We start from the raw sequence: 14,519 nt of genomic DNA on the forward strand, positions 1-14,519 counted from the left end.
CTTCTCGGAATACTTGAGCAGCTCAGGAATGAGGTTTTATTCTGTCCTGGCAATGCTGCCTGGGCCTTGGGAACTAGCATTCTGTCCCTGACCTCCCTGAATCTCAGGAAGCTGTGATCTCTGCTCCGTGTAACCCTACACTGGGTTCGCTTGCTGCCCTGGGCACCAGCCTCTTGCTAACCATATAGTCATTTCACGAACCCAAGATGTTTGTATTATGATTCACATAGTGTTTATCTGTGTCGCGACGCATTTATACCTCACGTCTTTATGCCTTCGTATAACTCAAGTAAGGAGGAAAAGATGGTTTTAAGCTTTTAATGTTTCCAGGATTTAAAATATACTTAGAGAAACTTTCTTGTTGTTGTTTAGTCACTAAGTTGTGTCCAACTCTTTTGTGACCCCGTGAACTGTACTTTGCCAGGCTCCTTTGTCCATGGGATTGTCCAGGCAAGAATACTGGAGTGGATTGCCTTTTCCTTCTCCAGGGGATCTTCCCAACCCAGGGATCGAACCCACGTCTCCTTTGTTTCCTGCACTGCAGGTGGATTCTTTACCAGCTCAGCCATGGGAGAAGATGGGTATCATTATACACCCAGGACCTAACACATAATGCCAGGCACATTGTCCCCAACCTCAAGGGTTTATGGAATGACTCAAGCCCTAACCTGGAGATTGAGAATGCTCTTGCAGTTTATAGTTTTCAACAGCAGGGAATGTTGCCTAACTGCTTCCAGGAGACAAACAGAAGAGAAGGTGGGTATGACCATTTCCTGTGTCTAAAAACCTGACATGACTGATTCATAATGTCAAGGTCACCAGCAACAGTGGGTGGACTGAAATGATTTGCTGAGAGGAGGAAAAGCGTGGACAGGCCAACTTTCAGATTATTGAAGGAAATCAGAAATGGGGAGTGTAGGATAGCACTGAATGGGGGGCGGTAGTGCACACGTAGCACTGTCTCCCAGGGCTTCCTGTCCAGCTTGGTTGGTCAACAGAGGAGGCAGCGGGGTGGTTAAAGGGCTACATGGAAGCTCACAGAGAGTGGTGCCTGGCTGCTCAGAGCTTCTTGGCCGCAGGACTCTGATCTGGTTTTCAATCTGAACTCTGTCCCTAGCCCATTGTCTGACTGTGAGCGTGTCACTCTCCAGCTCCCAGTTTCACATCTCTAAATTAGGGACAATAATATCTACCTCAGAGGGTTGTGGTGAGGACCAAAAAGGTCACAAGTGAAAGCATCCAGTGGTTTCTGGTACTTAATTTGCTCAATGTAAGTTTCCTATGCTTATTTCACTGACTGCTCTTCTGAACTTCAACTATTTTCATCTCCAAAAAATGGAATATGTGAGAGTGCCTGGCACATCACTGAAGCTCAGTAAAGGTTTTGTTTTTATTTTTAACTTATTATGACTTTTATTTTTGAAACAATTTTAAAGTTGTAAAAAGTACTAGAGTTCTCCTATACCCTACACCCAAGCTTCCCCTAATGTTACCATGGTACCTAATCAAATTAGTGGTGTCCCTGGTGGCTAAGCAGTTAAGAACCCTCCTGCAGTGTAGGAGACTCAACAGATGCAGGTTCGATCCCTGCGTTGGGAGGATCTCCCAGAGGAGGGCATGGCAACCCACTCCAGTATTCTTGCCCAGAGAGTTCCATGAACAAATGAGCCTGGTGGGCTACAGTCCATAGGATCACAAAGAGTTGGAAGCGACTGAGCATGCACATATGCAATCATATTAGTACAATCATCCAAACCAGAAAATCAATATCTCACAATTCAATGCCATTAACCAAACTACAAACCTTATTCAAGTTTCCCTAAGATGGCATTTTCTATTCTGGGTTCCAAATCAGGATCCTACATCCCACTGAGTTGTATCCCTTAGTTTTCTGTGACTTGTGACAGTGTGTTTTGGTGTTTCATGACGTTGACTCTTTCTATGTGTACTGGTCAATAACTTGGGAGAAACACTCTTCAACTGGGGTTTGTCTGATGTTTTCTCATGATTAGATGGTTACTCACTCTTTGCAGAAATACCACTGCAAAGTTACTGTGTTACTTTTTGTTTTTCCTTTATTGTGATAAAATACACATAAGATAAAATCTACCATTTAAACCATTTCAAAGTGTACACATCAGCGGCATTGAGTACTTTCACAGTATTGTGTGACTGCCACCTCCATGTAGTTCGGGAACATTCTCATCACCACCAGTCCCCAGCAATCACTAATCTGCTTTCTGTCTCTTTGGGTTTGCCTATTCTGGACATCTCATACACTGGAATTATACAATATGAAGTCTTTCCTGATGGGCTTTTTTCACTTAGCATCATGTTTTCAAGATTTACCCAGGTTACAGCAGTGAATCAGCTCACCACTCCCTTTTCATGGCTGAATAATATTCCACCATGCAGACAAACGGCATTTTACTTTATTTTCTAATTAAGCAGTGAAACCTGGTGAGGCAAGGTGGTCGCAGGCCCTAGTGACTGGCAGGAGGTACTGTGAGGTACGTGGAGGACAAAGTCAGGACTGGTGCCCTGGGGAGCAGAGGGCTGTATTTCACCTTGCAAACAGCGCTCACCAGGTCACTGTTACTTTGAAAACTTCCTCTGTGGAAATGGAAAAACAGTTGTCCAGGAGGAGGGGGAGACGACCCAAGGACGGGAAGGGAAACCCCCCATGGGGCTGCAGAAGCTGCGTCTCAGTGGCACCAGCTTTCCAGGGTCAACCACGGCCTCCTGAGGGTCTGTCTGGCCGGGCCAGCAGAGGCTAGGGCTCGGACTGCACCGTGATGGCCGCCACAAACACGCTCAGGGAGGGTCTCGAGTTCCGGGTGACACTTGCTCACTGCTTATGAAGAAAGGGAAGCCTCCCTTTAGGCACAGGCAATAGTTGCAAACTTCCATTTATAAACAAGGTGTGCTGAGCGGGAGGGCAAACATTTTCACGTCCCAAACGTCGCACCTCAGCAGCTCCTTAACTAGTAGATGCCCTCAGGCTTCCCCGAGCGGGTCTGGGGACCGACCTGCCAGGAACGGCGGTCTCTCAGCCGCGTCCGCAGCCCCCGCATCGCGCGCAGCCCGCGGCCAGGGCGCGGCGCGGCCCCGGGCGCAGGGCGGAGGGCGGGGCCTCAGCACACGGCCAGCCCCTGTCCCGCAGCCCTGCCGTCCCGGCGCGCGCACCGTGCGCGTGCCCCGGACCTGGCGGCGGCGTGCGCGGGCCGCGCGTGCGCGCTGCGGCGGGGCGAGGGGCGGCGCGGGCGCGAGTCTGTCAGTGACAGCGGGAGGGGGAGGGGGAGGGGGCCGGAGATGGTGGCGGCGGCGGCTCTTCCGACATGAGGCAGCGGCAGCGCGGGGCTCGGCGGCGGCCGCGGCCGGGGCGGCATCTCTAGCTCAGGAGGCGGCCCCAGGCGGCGGGCGGGTGTCCCGGGTCGGCGTCGCGGGAGCGGGCTCTGCGGCAGCTCCGCGCACGGGCCGCCGGCTGAGGGGCCCGCGCCCGCCGCGCCCTGCGCTCGGCGCCCGGCGGCTCCGGGGCTCGGGGCATCCCCGCCCGCCGCGTCGGCCCCGGAGGCCGGGAGGGGCGGCGCGGCCGGGTCAGGCCCCGCTAGACCGGCCGCGCCGACGGGGGCGGCTGCAGCGCCGCGGGCTCCGCAAACTCGCGCGGGGCGCCGGGCCTCGCCACCCGCCCGCCGCCCGCGGGGCAGCCGCGCGCGGGGCGGGGGCGGGGGTCCTGCCGCCGGCCTTGACGCGGCTGCTCCGTGCGCAGCATGAGGGGCCGGCGGCCGCAGCCGGGAGAGCTGTGTTTGCGAGAGCGGCCCGCGGCGTGAGAAGGCTCGGCTGGACTTCCCTCAGGAGCGGGCGGCGGAGCAGGCGAGTGCGCTCGGAGGAAACGCGCCGCGGGCTCCGGTGGCGCTGGATGGGCGCGGGGGCGGCCGCCCGCGGACCCCCGGGCGCTCCCGGTCCGGCCGGGTGGCTGCGGTCGGCCTTGAGGGGGAACGGTGGAGCAGCGCTCAGACATTCCCCAGTCGTCGTGAGCAGACGGTGGCTTTCCCAGTAGACCGCCGGGGCCCCCGCTGAGGAAGCCGGTAGGGCTGGTGGCCTTCAGGTACGCGTTCCTGCAGGAACATACCCCGGGCTGACTCTGGCTGTCTCGCCGACAGGTCCCGGTGACCCCGGCCGGCAGGGTTCCGAGCTCGGCAACATGGCTTCCCCGCCCCACCAGCAGCTGCTGCAGCACCACAGCACCGAGGTGAGCTGTGACTCCAGCGGAGACAGCAACAGCGTGCGCGTCAGGATCAACCCCAAGCAGCCGTCCTCCAACAACCACCCAAAGCACTGCAAGTACAGCATCTCCTCCAGCTGCAGCAGCTCCGGGGACTCCGGAGGGGTCCCCCGGAGAATGGGCGCCGGAGGCCGCCTGCGCAGGAGGAAGAAGCTGCCCCAGCTGTTCGAACGGGCCTCCAGCCGGTGGTGGGACCCCAAGTTCGACTCCGTGAACCTGGAGGAGGCTTGCATGGAGCGTTGCTTCCCGCAGACCCAGCGCCGCTTCAGGTATGCGCTCTTCTACATCGGCTTCGCCTGCCTTCTCTGGAGCATCTATTTTGGGGTCCACATGAAATCGAAACTGATTGTCATGGTAGCCCCTGCTCTGTGCTTCCTCGTGGTGTGTGTGGGCTTTTTTCTGTTTACCTTCACCAAGTTGTACACCCGCCATTACGTGTGGACTTCGCTGGTTCTCACCCTCCTGGTATTCGCCCTGACCCTGGCTGCGCAGTTTCAGATTTTGACGCCCCTCTCAGGACGAGTTGACAACTTCAATCATACTTGGGCTGCCAGGCCCACAGACACTTGCTTATCTCAAGTGGGGAGCTTTTCCATGTGCATCGAAGTGCTCTTTTTGCTCTACACCGTCATGCACTTACCTTTGTACTTGAGCTTGATTTTGGGAGTGGCCTATTCTGTTCTTTTTGAGACCTTTGGCTACCACTTCCAAGATGAAGCCTGCTTTCCCTCACCTGGAGCAGAGGCCCTGCACTGGGAGCTGCTGAGCCGGGCCCTCCTCCACCTCTGCATCCACGCCATCGGGATCCACCTGTTCATCATGTCCCAGGTGAGATCCAGGAGCACCTTCCTCAAGGTGGGACAATCTATTATGCACGGAAAGGATCTGGAAGTGGAAAAAGCCCTGAAAGAGAGGATGATTCATTCTGTGATGCCAAGAATCATAGCTGATGACTTGATGAAACAAGGGGATGAGGAGAGCGAGAATTCTGTCAAAAGGCACGCCACCTCCAGCCCCAAGAACAGGAAGAAGAAGTCTTCCATCCAGAAAGCCCCTATCGCCTTCCGCCCGTTTAAGATGCAGCAGATCGAAGAAGTCAGTATTTTATTTGCAGATATCGTGGGCTTTACCAAGATGAGTGCCAATAAGTCTGCCCATGCCCTGGTGGGTCTCCTCAATGATCTGTTTGGCCGCTTTGACCGGTTGTGTGAGGAGACCAAGTGTGAGAAAATCAGCACCCTGGGAGACTGCTACTATTGTGTGGCTGGGTGTCCTGAGCCAAGGGCCGACCATGCCTACTGCTGCATTGAGATGGGGTTGGGCATGATAAGAGCCATTGAGCAGTTCTGCCAAGAGAAGAAAGAGATGGTGAACATGCGCGTTGGGGTTCACACAGGGACCGTCCTGTGTGGCATCTTGGGCATGAGGAGGTTTAAATTTGACGTGTGGTCCAATGATGTGAACTTGGCCAATCTCATGGAGCAGCTGGGAGTGGCTGGCAAGGTTCACATTTCCGAGGCCACCGCAAAATACCTAGATGACAGGTACGAAATGGAGGATGGGAAAGTTACCGAACGCCTTGGCCAGAGCATTGTTGCTGACCAGTTGAAAGGTATGTGCAATTCTTTGCCTCATCATCTCCCTCCCCTATCCCGTTTGTGTTGGAAAAACAAAACAATCTCTTTCCAGTATCAGTATCTGGAGGCAGATCAGTTGTCTCCCAGGGCCAGTGGGACTTTTCCTCCAGTGAGTCAGATATCACAGGTTTGTTCACTGTGACAGTGTTGACCTAGATGACACCTTTAGAAGGAAGGAGAACTTTGAAAATGTGTTGCCCGCCAGCCAACTGTTAATGTCTCTGAGCTGCTGGGGCAGGTCCAGTGAGTGTGAGGGGATCCAAGCCCTTCAGTGGTCAAAGCTTCGAAGCACCATAAGAAATTGCCTTTGTGATCCATTAGGTTGCCTTTAAGCCCCATCAAAACATTTTTCTATGCCTTTCTCCTCTCTGGGCCTCCCTTTGCTGGAATAAAGAAGTTGGCTAAGCCCTGCAGGACCCTTGAGAATTAGATGAAATTATGTACCCCCAAGTGCACACTGCCTTTTGCCTAGGTCTCTTTTTTAAATGTTTGCATTTTCAGCTTTCAATTTTCATATATTTCATTATGCTTTCTAATTGTGGTATTTGTCTTACCTTATGGACAGCAGCATTTTAGAATGTTGAACTTCTCAAACCACCAGGTGACTTGAAAGTGGGACATATACCCAGAGCAGTCTTTAGACCTTCTCCCCCAGCTCCTCAGATTTTCCCTGTCTTAAGTTCCTTACTGCTATTCTTGTTTTTTCACCAAGCTGCTTCTTTTACTTTTCTATTTGTCACTTAGGGCAAAAATCTTTGAGGTCTGGGAAGTGATGATTTATAAGTAACTGGGATCAAAAGTAAAAATTCTAAATAAAATCCTCTCCCTTCCTTTAAAAAAAAAATCCTTTTACTAAGGTGTTCAGGTTAAGGGGAACATCTGTTTTGAAAGTATGTAGAGACAATAACATTGATCTTTAAAAGCCAACATTTGTAAAGTTGTATTGTGTTTTGTGGTACCCCACCTTGTATAATTACACGATGAAGAGCCCCTGGAAAGGGAGTACTCAGAAGGAGAAGTAACATCTTAAATCAGAGACAGGAGAAGTAATGGTGTAAATCTGCGCTAGTAGGTGGTTGAGTCTGAGGGCCTGGATGGATCGTCACACCGCCTGTATGCTCAGTTGATATTTCCTTTGTTCTCCCTATCATTTACTTATTTGTTATCTGGTGAGGGTACTTTATCCTTATCCTGATCTTTCTTTGTTCTGTTAATTATGCTAACAGTTGAGGAATTTGTGGTTAGGATAGAAGAATACTTTCACCTGATAATTCTCTCTGCCTAGAGAGCTTTGTGTCTGCTTTCTGCTAAATACTTTCTCTCCTTTGTCCTCAGATTTCTCTCTGCTTCTCCTTTGTGTTCGTTTTGCACAGCATTATTAGTAGTGCTGTAGGCCAGGGAAAGGGGCTTCCCAAGTGGAGCTAGTGGTAGAGAACCCCCCTGCCAGTGCAGGAGACCCAAGAGACACAGGTTCAATCCCTGGGTGGGGAAGATCCCCTGGAGGAGGGCATGGCAACCCACTCCAGTATTCTTGACAGAGGAGCCTGGCAGGCTACAGTCCATAGGGTTGCACAGAGTCAGACGCAGAGTTGGACTGTTAATAATGCTAGCAGAGAGCTTGCAGTGCTACATTGATGAGGTCAGAAACGCAGTTTACAGTTGGCTTTAGATTTTACTGTGACAAGTGTCTTCATCTGTAAGAGGGTGGCCCCTGCTCTGGAGTCTGGAGTGGGGTACAGATGCAACCCTTGCTCGACATTTTGATACCTTTAGGATCTGAGTGTCCCCGGCTCCATCCTCAGGGATTGTGGGACAGATTCCAGAGAATGGAGCAGCACTGTGCTATGTTAGATTAAGTGTGACGATGATAGCAATTTTGTAAGTGGTGCTCTGAGCAGTGTATTACTTGAATTTCAAAAATAAAGACAGATGTAATCATTATGTCTGGAAATTGCCAGGTCTTTGACTCTTTGGCAGTACCCATTTTTGTTTGTTTATGTGTAATTTTATTTTTAACTTACAGATCAAAGGTCTCAAAGATACTGACACCCCCCCCAAAAAAAAGCTCGAGTGAATTTTTAAAAACCCACATAGTGTAAATTTGGTAAATTAATTTTTTCTTTAAATTTGTGTGCACTGTATAAGGGAAGATTTTAGCACTGGATGGAGGATGGGGAAAGATAGAAGCCTTAGCCAAACTGGTGATTTTTTAAAAATATAATATTCTCTTCTTTAACAGTTTCCCTGAGACCATGATTTTTGCTTTATTCAGCTCATTTTGAAACCCTCTGGACAGGACCCCAGTAATAGAGGATGTCTACACAACTTCCTGACCTCTTTTTTTTTTTTTTTAAACTGCACAGTTCACTTCTCCTGACGCTGTACAAATCTACTCAGCTGAGATGTTAGCATAGTTTGTAGAAGACCCTTTCCACAAAAGGAGTTAAAGTTATATACATAAGATTCCTTTTAGCCCATCTTTGGGTTTGTGGCAGGTATTTTTCTCTACGCAATGCTGAATGCTAGCTTGTCTTCTCATCCCCTTTTCTGATATTGGGGCTAAAAATACCCAGTCGAGAACTCTGTAGAAATGAAGATCTGTGGAATAAACTGGGGGTTCCAGCGCTAGCCTGGCAGTGTGGGAGGAAGCTGCTGCTCTGTAGTTTGTTTGAATGGGCTTTATGGAAGGTGGACTGTCGTTATTTCTGCACTGTCACTCACCCCTCGAACATCTTTATTGTTCTCTCATGGCACCTGGCCCTGTGGACACACAGGTGGAGTCGTGATGGTTCCTGACCTGGGTGAGCTTGCAGATTGTAAATGTTCTTTGAGTCCACAGAGTTGGGAATGCGATAGAGAGGTGCACATAACCGGGGTGGGTCTTGAGGTCAAGCAGTGGCTCTCTCGGGGATAAAAGAACATTCAGTGCAGTGGGGGAAGTGTGGGCAAAGGCTTGCTGTGCTGTACTTAGTTGCTCAGTCGTATCCGACTCTGTGACCCCATGAACTGCAGCCCGCCAGCCTCCTCTGTTCTTAGGGATTCTCAAGGCAAGAATACTGGAATGGGTTGCCATGCCCTCCTCCAGGGGATCTTCCCAACCCAGGGATCGAACCCAGGTCTACCACAGTGCAGGCAGATTCTTTTACCATCTGAGCTATCAGGGAAGCTTGGGCAAAGGCTTGGGGTTACATTTCTTGGCAGACTGGGCAGTTTAAGTAGTTCATCAGGACAAGTGCAGCTGTGATTACCTGGGAAGGAGTTTGGGTTCAGTCCTGTAGGTAATGGGGGGCCATGATGGGCTTTAGGCAGGAAGCTTAGGTGCTCTGACTTGCAGTTTTAGAAAGTTTACTCTTTCAGTTCTAGGGAGTGTGGGTTGGAGATTAGTGAGCTGTTGCAGTAAATCCTTGGTGGCCTGGACCAAGGTAACAAGAATGGCAATGGAGATGAGGCGACTGATATGAGCAGCAGTCAGATCAACTGGATTGGACCCACAGCCACATTTAAACAGAGGACGGGGGGCAGGCGTGGGGCTTGATTGTTTGAGAGGCTTTTCAGGTTTCTGGAATTGATGTGGGGATCGTTTGGTATCAGGAATGGGTGAGAGGCCTTTCAAAAATCTGTGGTGTAAATGGAAAATGCAGGATCAAGTTGTAGAATATAAAATAGGCCAGGAAGCCCTGGCTTGTCCATTCATTCATTCAGCATTTTGTTTGGGGCACATTTCTAGGTGCTGTGGATACAGCAGTGAACAAAACACAAAAATTCCTTCTTTGTAAAAGTAAAAGATAGTTTGTTTTGTGTTCAGTTCTAAGGAGAAGACATAAAGCAGGAAGGAGACTATGGAGAGAGTGTGTGTGTGTGAAATTTTAGAGAGGGTAGCCAGTCACTGAGAGAGAAGGCTGAAAGAATTTTCAGCAGAAGACTAGGATTTGAAAATGATCCAGAAAGTGAGGGGCAATTGTTATTAAAGATTAGGAAGAAATAGTCTGATTTGAGTGATGGGAAGAAGGGTCCTTCCAGTCCATTGGACCCAAGAGGATACTGGCTGTTGTGTTCTGTCTTGGGCCACAAGCAAAAAAGATGAGTATTGTCAGTTGTTACAGTTTTTCCTCTCATAGGCAGAGAGTCACAAAGGAAGTGAAACTCAGAAAATGCCTACAGACATCTTATTTTCCCTCCTTAACTATTGATCTAGGAAGATAAAGGTGCTCAGTCACCCTAAATCTACACCAACAGTTGTGTATTTGTAGAGGGAATACCAACAATATTGTATTGTTATAAGCTAAACAAAATAAGACTTTGCCTCCAAACCAAGCTTTGGACTTGGGGAGCAGCTCGGGGAAAGATCTGTTGGTATGCATGGGAGAGATGGTCACCCACTGGCCGTTTCAGTGACTGACTCCTTCACCGTGTGCTGGTGTCACTTGGGAGAGTTCCTATCCAGACCCTGTTTGGGGTCTGTCCTCAGTTTGACAGTGGGCAGAGACACTCAGCACTTCAGCCTCTGCCAGCAGCTGTCCCAAACTGGGAGTCTGGGCTCCTGGTTCCCTGCCAGCTACAGCTAGGATCCCTGTCTGTGTACTAGTCCGGGGTGCAGTTTGCTTGCACCCCTGGATTCACTTGGTAGATTGTCCCCAGCCTAGCCCATACCCACTCATTGAAAAAGACCCTGATGCAGGAAAAGATTGAGGGCAGGAGGAGAAGGGGGCGACAGAGGATGGGAAGGTTGGATGGCCGCACTGACTCAATGGACATGAGACTGAGCAAACTCCAGGAGATAGTTAAGGGCAGGGAAGTCTGGTGTAGTCCATGGAGTCACAGAGAGTTGAACACAACTTAGTGACTGAACAGAAACAACCTGCTACTGTAGAGCTTGCCCATGACTGACCTCTTGGTGTCCCCTCTTAAGTTCTGTTGAATAGAAACTCCATGCTTGCCTGCATCCTTGAGCAGACTCTCATGCATGTAGCCAACAGCCTCTCGAGTAGCAAGGAGGCAGAGATAAGATGAAGCAGAAAATCTGACTTGACATCTGGGATCGGAGAGGCAAACAGCTGTGGAGCTGGTGCTCAAGCAGCCCCTGATGACAGTTTATTCAGACTCCTTCAGACCAAATTATATGGCTTCCAGAAGGAGCACACAGCTGTTGATCCTGAGGACCATCTTTTGAGTAAATTAGCCTCTGGTAAAGAAAGTTAAGGATATGCTTTGCTGAATTGCAGGTGGAATGAAGGGAGGAGAGTAATCTTTTCAGGCAGGATAACCAATAAATGAAAAAATTGAAAAGAAGCAAAGAGAATAGGTAAAGAAATTTCAGGGTTCTCGTCTACTAACCAGCCTTCAAATAGTTGTGTTTCTACCTATACCGGCCAGTGTCTCCTGTGGACTTTGCTGTGGAATAATAATCTTGAAAAGAAGAACACAGTGAATTTTTTATGGTGTATGCACATGGGCCTAAATTTTCATTTCTCTGCTGATTGGTGATTTCGGTATTGGTATTTGTGTTTAGATTTTGATATTGTGAGAATATGGTCATTACATACAACATAACAAAAATTTACCATATGAGCCATTTTTAAGCCTATCAGCTGGATTTTCTTAGCTGCTTTGGCATTGTCTGTTGCAGTATGTTGAAGAATGTGTGGAAAATCTGACTCTACAGAGATATATAGTTGGAAAGTGGAGGAGCATTTTAATAGCCATTTAGATAGTTGTGAATATTTTTCTTTGGTACTACACCAACACCCAAGAAGTGGTAGTTTATTGAGGGTTCAGTTCAGTTCAGTTCAGTCTCTCAGTCATGTCCGACTCTTTGCAACCCCATGAATCACAGCACGCCAGGCCTCCCTGTCCATCACCAACTCCCTGAGTTTACTCAAACTCATGTCCATCGAGTCGGTGATGCCATCCAGCCATCTCATTCTCTGTCGTCCCCATCTCCTCCCACCCCCAATCCCTCCTAGCATCAGACTCTTTTCCAGTGAGTCAACTCTTTGCATGAGGTGGCCAAAGTATTGGAGTTTCAGCTTCAGCATCAGTCCTTCCAATGAACACCTAGGATTGATCTCTTTTAGAATGGACTGGTTGGACCTCCTTGCAGTCCAAGGAACTCTCAAGTCTTCTCCAGCACCACAGTTCAAAAGCATCAATTCTTCAGCGATCAGCTTTCTTCACAGTCCAACTCTCACATCCATACTTGATCACAGGAAAAACCATAGCCTTGACTAGATGGATTGAGGGTTGCTGCTAAGTCACTTCAGTCGTGTCTGACTCTGTGCGACCCCATAGACAGCAGCCGACCAGGCTCCGCCGTCCCTAGGATTCTCCAGGCAAGAACACTGGAGTGGGTTGCCATTTCCTTCTCCAATGTGTGAAAGTGAAAAGAGAAAGGGAAGTCGCTCAGTCGTGTCCGACCCTGAGCAACCCCACAGACTGCAGCCTACCAGGCTCCTCCATCCATGGGATTTTCTAGGCAAGAGTACTGGAGTGGCTTGCCATTGGAGTAGTTACAATATTTAATCAGTTTTTTTGTCTGCTGTCAAAACCCTGTTGGATTTTTGAATGAACTTTTTACCCAAGTGTGACTTTGTAACATCTTGCATTGGTCATTTAGAAAATTACAGTTTCTTGAGTATACTGATCTTCCAGATGTCGGCAGAAAGTCTTTAAATATTAGGACGATGTCAGCTTCACAGTGGTGAATAAAAGCATTCCAAAATTCTGGCTTTCCCTTGAAAGGCAACATCCTTGGCAACAAATACTCTCAGTTGTTTTCGTTGAAGGGACAGACTCATTTCATTCATTTCTTAGGAACAGTCTGCCAGATACTCAAGTGAATGACCAGAGTCTTTCTGTGCATTGAGTATAAATGATGTTCTATCAAAAAAGCAGCCCACACAGGAGCATAGACGCTTTTGGGGACAACCGGTCACTTTGGTTCTTAGAGCAGAGTTGTTCAGTTTCAGTTCAGTTCAGTCACTCAGTCGTGTCCAACTCTTTGTGACCCCATGAATCACAGCACGCCAGGCCTCCCTGTCCATCACCAATTCCCGGAGTCTATTCAAGCTCATGTCCATCAAGTCGGAGCAGAGTTGTAGGCGCATTCCAACCTCATCCTGCAAAACACACTCAACATTTGACACAATTATTTGATTTTACTGCTTTATCAGGGGACATTCTTAAGTGCAAATGACTGTTTTTTCCTTCTGCAAGTGTGTGGTGCGACAGAGCTGGTTAATGACCAGCAGAGTTTCGTGCTACTGCCCAGATTCATGGTCAGGCACTGGTAGTCTCTTTAGGGGTCACGATGAAGAATGTCAGCTTTGTATCATCACGTTTGCTTTTGTATCATCAAGGCCAATATCAACATGTGCATGTGTGCTGAGTCACTCAATTGTGTCTGACTCTTTGCGACCATATGGACTGAAGCCTGCCAGGCTCCTCTGTCCATGGAATTCTCCAGGCAAGAATGCTGGAGTGGGTTGCCACACCCTTCTCCAGCCAGAGATCTTTCCCACCCAGGGGTCGAACCTGTGTCTCTTGGGTTTCCTGTATTGGCAGGGGTGTTCTTTACCACTAGCATTGTTTGGGAAGCCCAATGTCAACACGGAGAAAGGCAAATCATGTCTTAGTATGAAAATAGTTTTGGCCTCACAGATGCCCTGCAGAAGTCTTAGGGACCCCTGGGGGTCTGCACACCGCCCTGAGAACTGCTTCCCTGAGTGGTAAGAAAGGAAGAGTGAGAGTTTGTACCTACTCCCCGGACACATTCTCATGTAGATGGTAGAGTTCATGTTGGAATTAGGATGGACGTGTGACATTTATTGTGGAAGTAGCAAGTGACTTCAGTTCATGCATTTCCTTTTTCTAAAAAAAAAAAAAAAAATCCTTTGTGACTCTGCCAAATCCCTGCTGCTGGTATTTAGAGGTCAGGATAAAGAACGTCAGCTTTGTTTTTTGATTTATTTTTGCCGAGCTCCCTCTTTGGCGGAATAGTGTAGCGGTCGTTGCGTGGGTTTTGGTTTCCCATACATTTGGAATCAGTTCTCAGTTCTGAACCATGGAACCCGGGGAAGCCAGGAATGACAGTGCCTGTGTCAGAGGCCTGTTGGGAGACTAGGAACGAGTTGATCTTTCAAATACAGCACTTATTAGCATAACGACGTGACTGCAAAAGGCGTTCAGTAAACAATAACCAGCTCTTCTGCCGGAGGAATTACGTTCCATATTGTGCTCAGTGGTGTGTTTTTTCCTGCCCTCTGTCTGGTGCACCTCTTGTGTAATTGGGTGCTGAGACTGAGAACACACCAGGGACTGTGATTGTGACAGTTTCTTGAATGAAAAGGGCAAGTGTCCAAAATACAAAAACATGGATAACTTGCCCTAGTTAAACTGTAGCTGCCAAGTTTGGCAGCTTCGTTACTGAAAGCTCGAGGGAGTTCAGGCAGTATTGTTCTTGGGCTGCTTCTTGTCCCCAGAGCTTAGAGGTACTTAAGGCAACATGACCCTTGATAGTTGAGAAATTATGGGAAAATCTTCACCTCTGGGACTCTGGAGATATTGGATGAGATTTGTACCAGTTAGTTATTCAGCTCTGC

At 49.0% G+C, this 14,519-nt stretch overlaps 1 protein-coding gene across 2 annotated transcripts in view; it reads left to right on the top strand.

Moving 5' to 3' along the window:
- The first annotated feature begins 3,722 nt into the window (after positions 1 to 3,722).
- Positions 3,723 to 14,519, top strand: part of ADCY9 (adenylate cyclase 9) — a 112,126-nt gene continuing 101,329 nt past the window's right edge. The window contains exons 1-2 of one of the 2 annotated variants that reach the window (XM_055409360.2): positions 3,723 to 3,873; positions 4,164 to 5,897. In XM_055409360.2, the coding sequence (XP_055265335.1) occupies positions 4,205 to 5,897 (1,693 nt within the window). In that variant the 5' untranslated portion in view covers positions 3,723 to 3,873; positions 4,164 to 4,204. Of the gene's footprint in view, positions 3,874 to 3,913; positions 4,089 to 4,163; positions 5,898 to 14,519 lie in introns of those variants that run through there. The other variant, XM_055409361.2, reaches the window with a different exon arrangement.

This window comes from Moschus berezovskii, chromosome 27, assembly GCF_049115385.1.
Source record: "Moschus berezovskii isolate FMDL1 chromosome 27, NW_MosBer_1.0, whole genome shotgun sequence".
NCBI classification, from domain to species: domain Eukaryota; kingdom Metazoa; phylum Chordata; class Mammalia; order Artiodactyla; family Moschidae; genus Moschus; species Moschus berezovskii.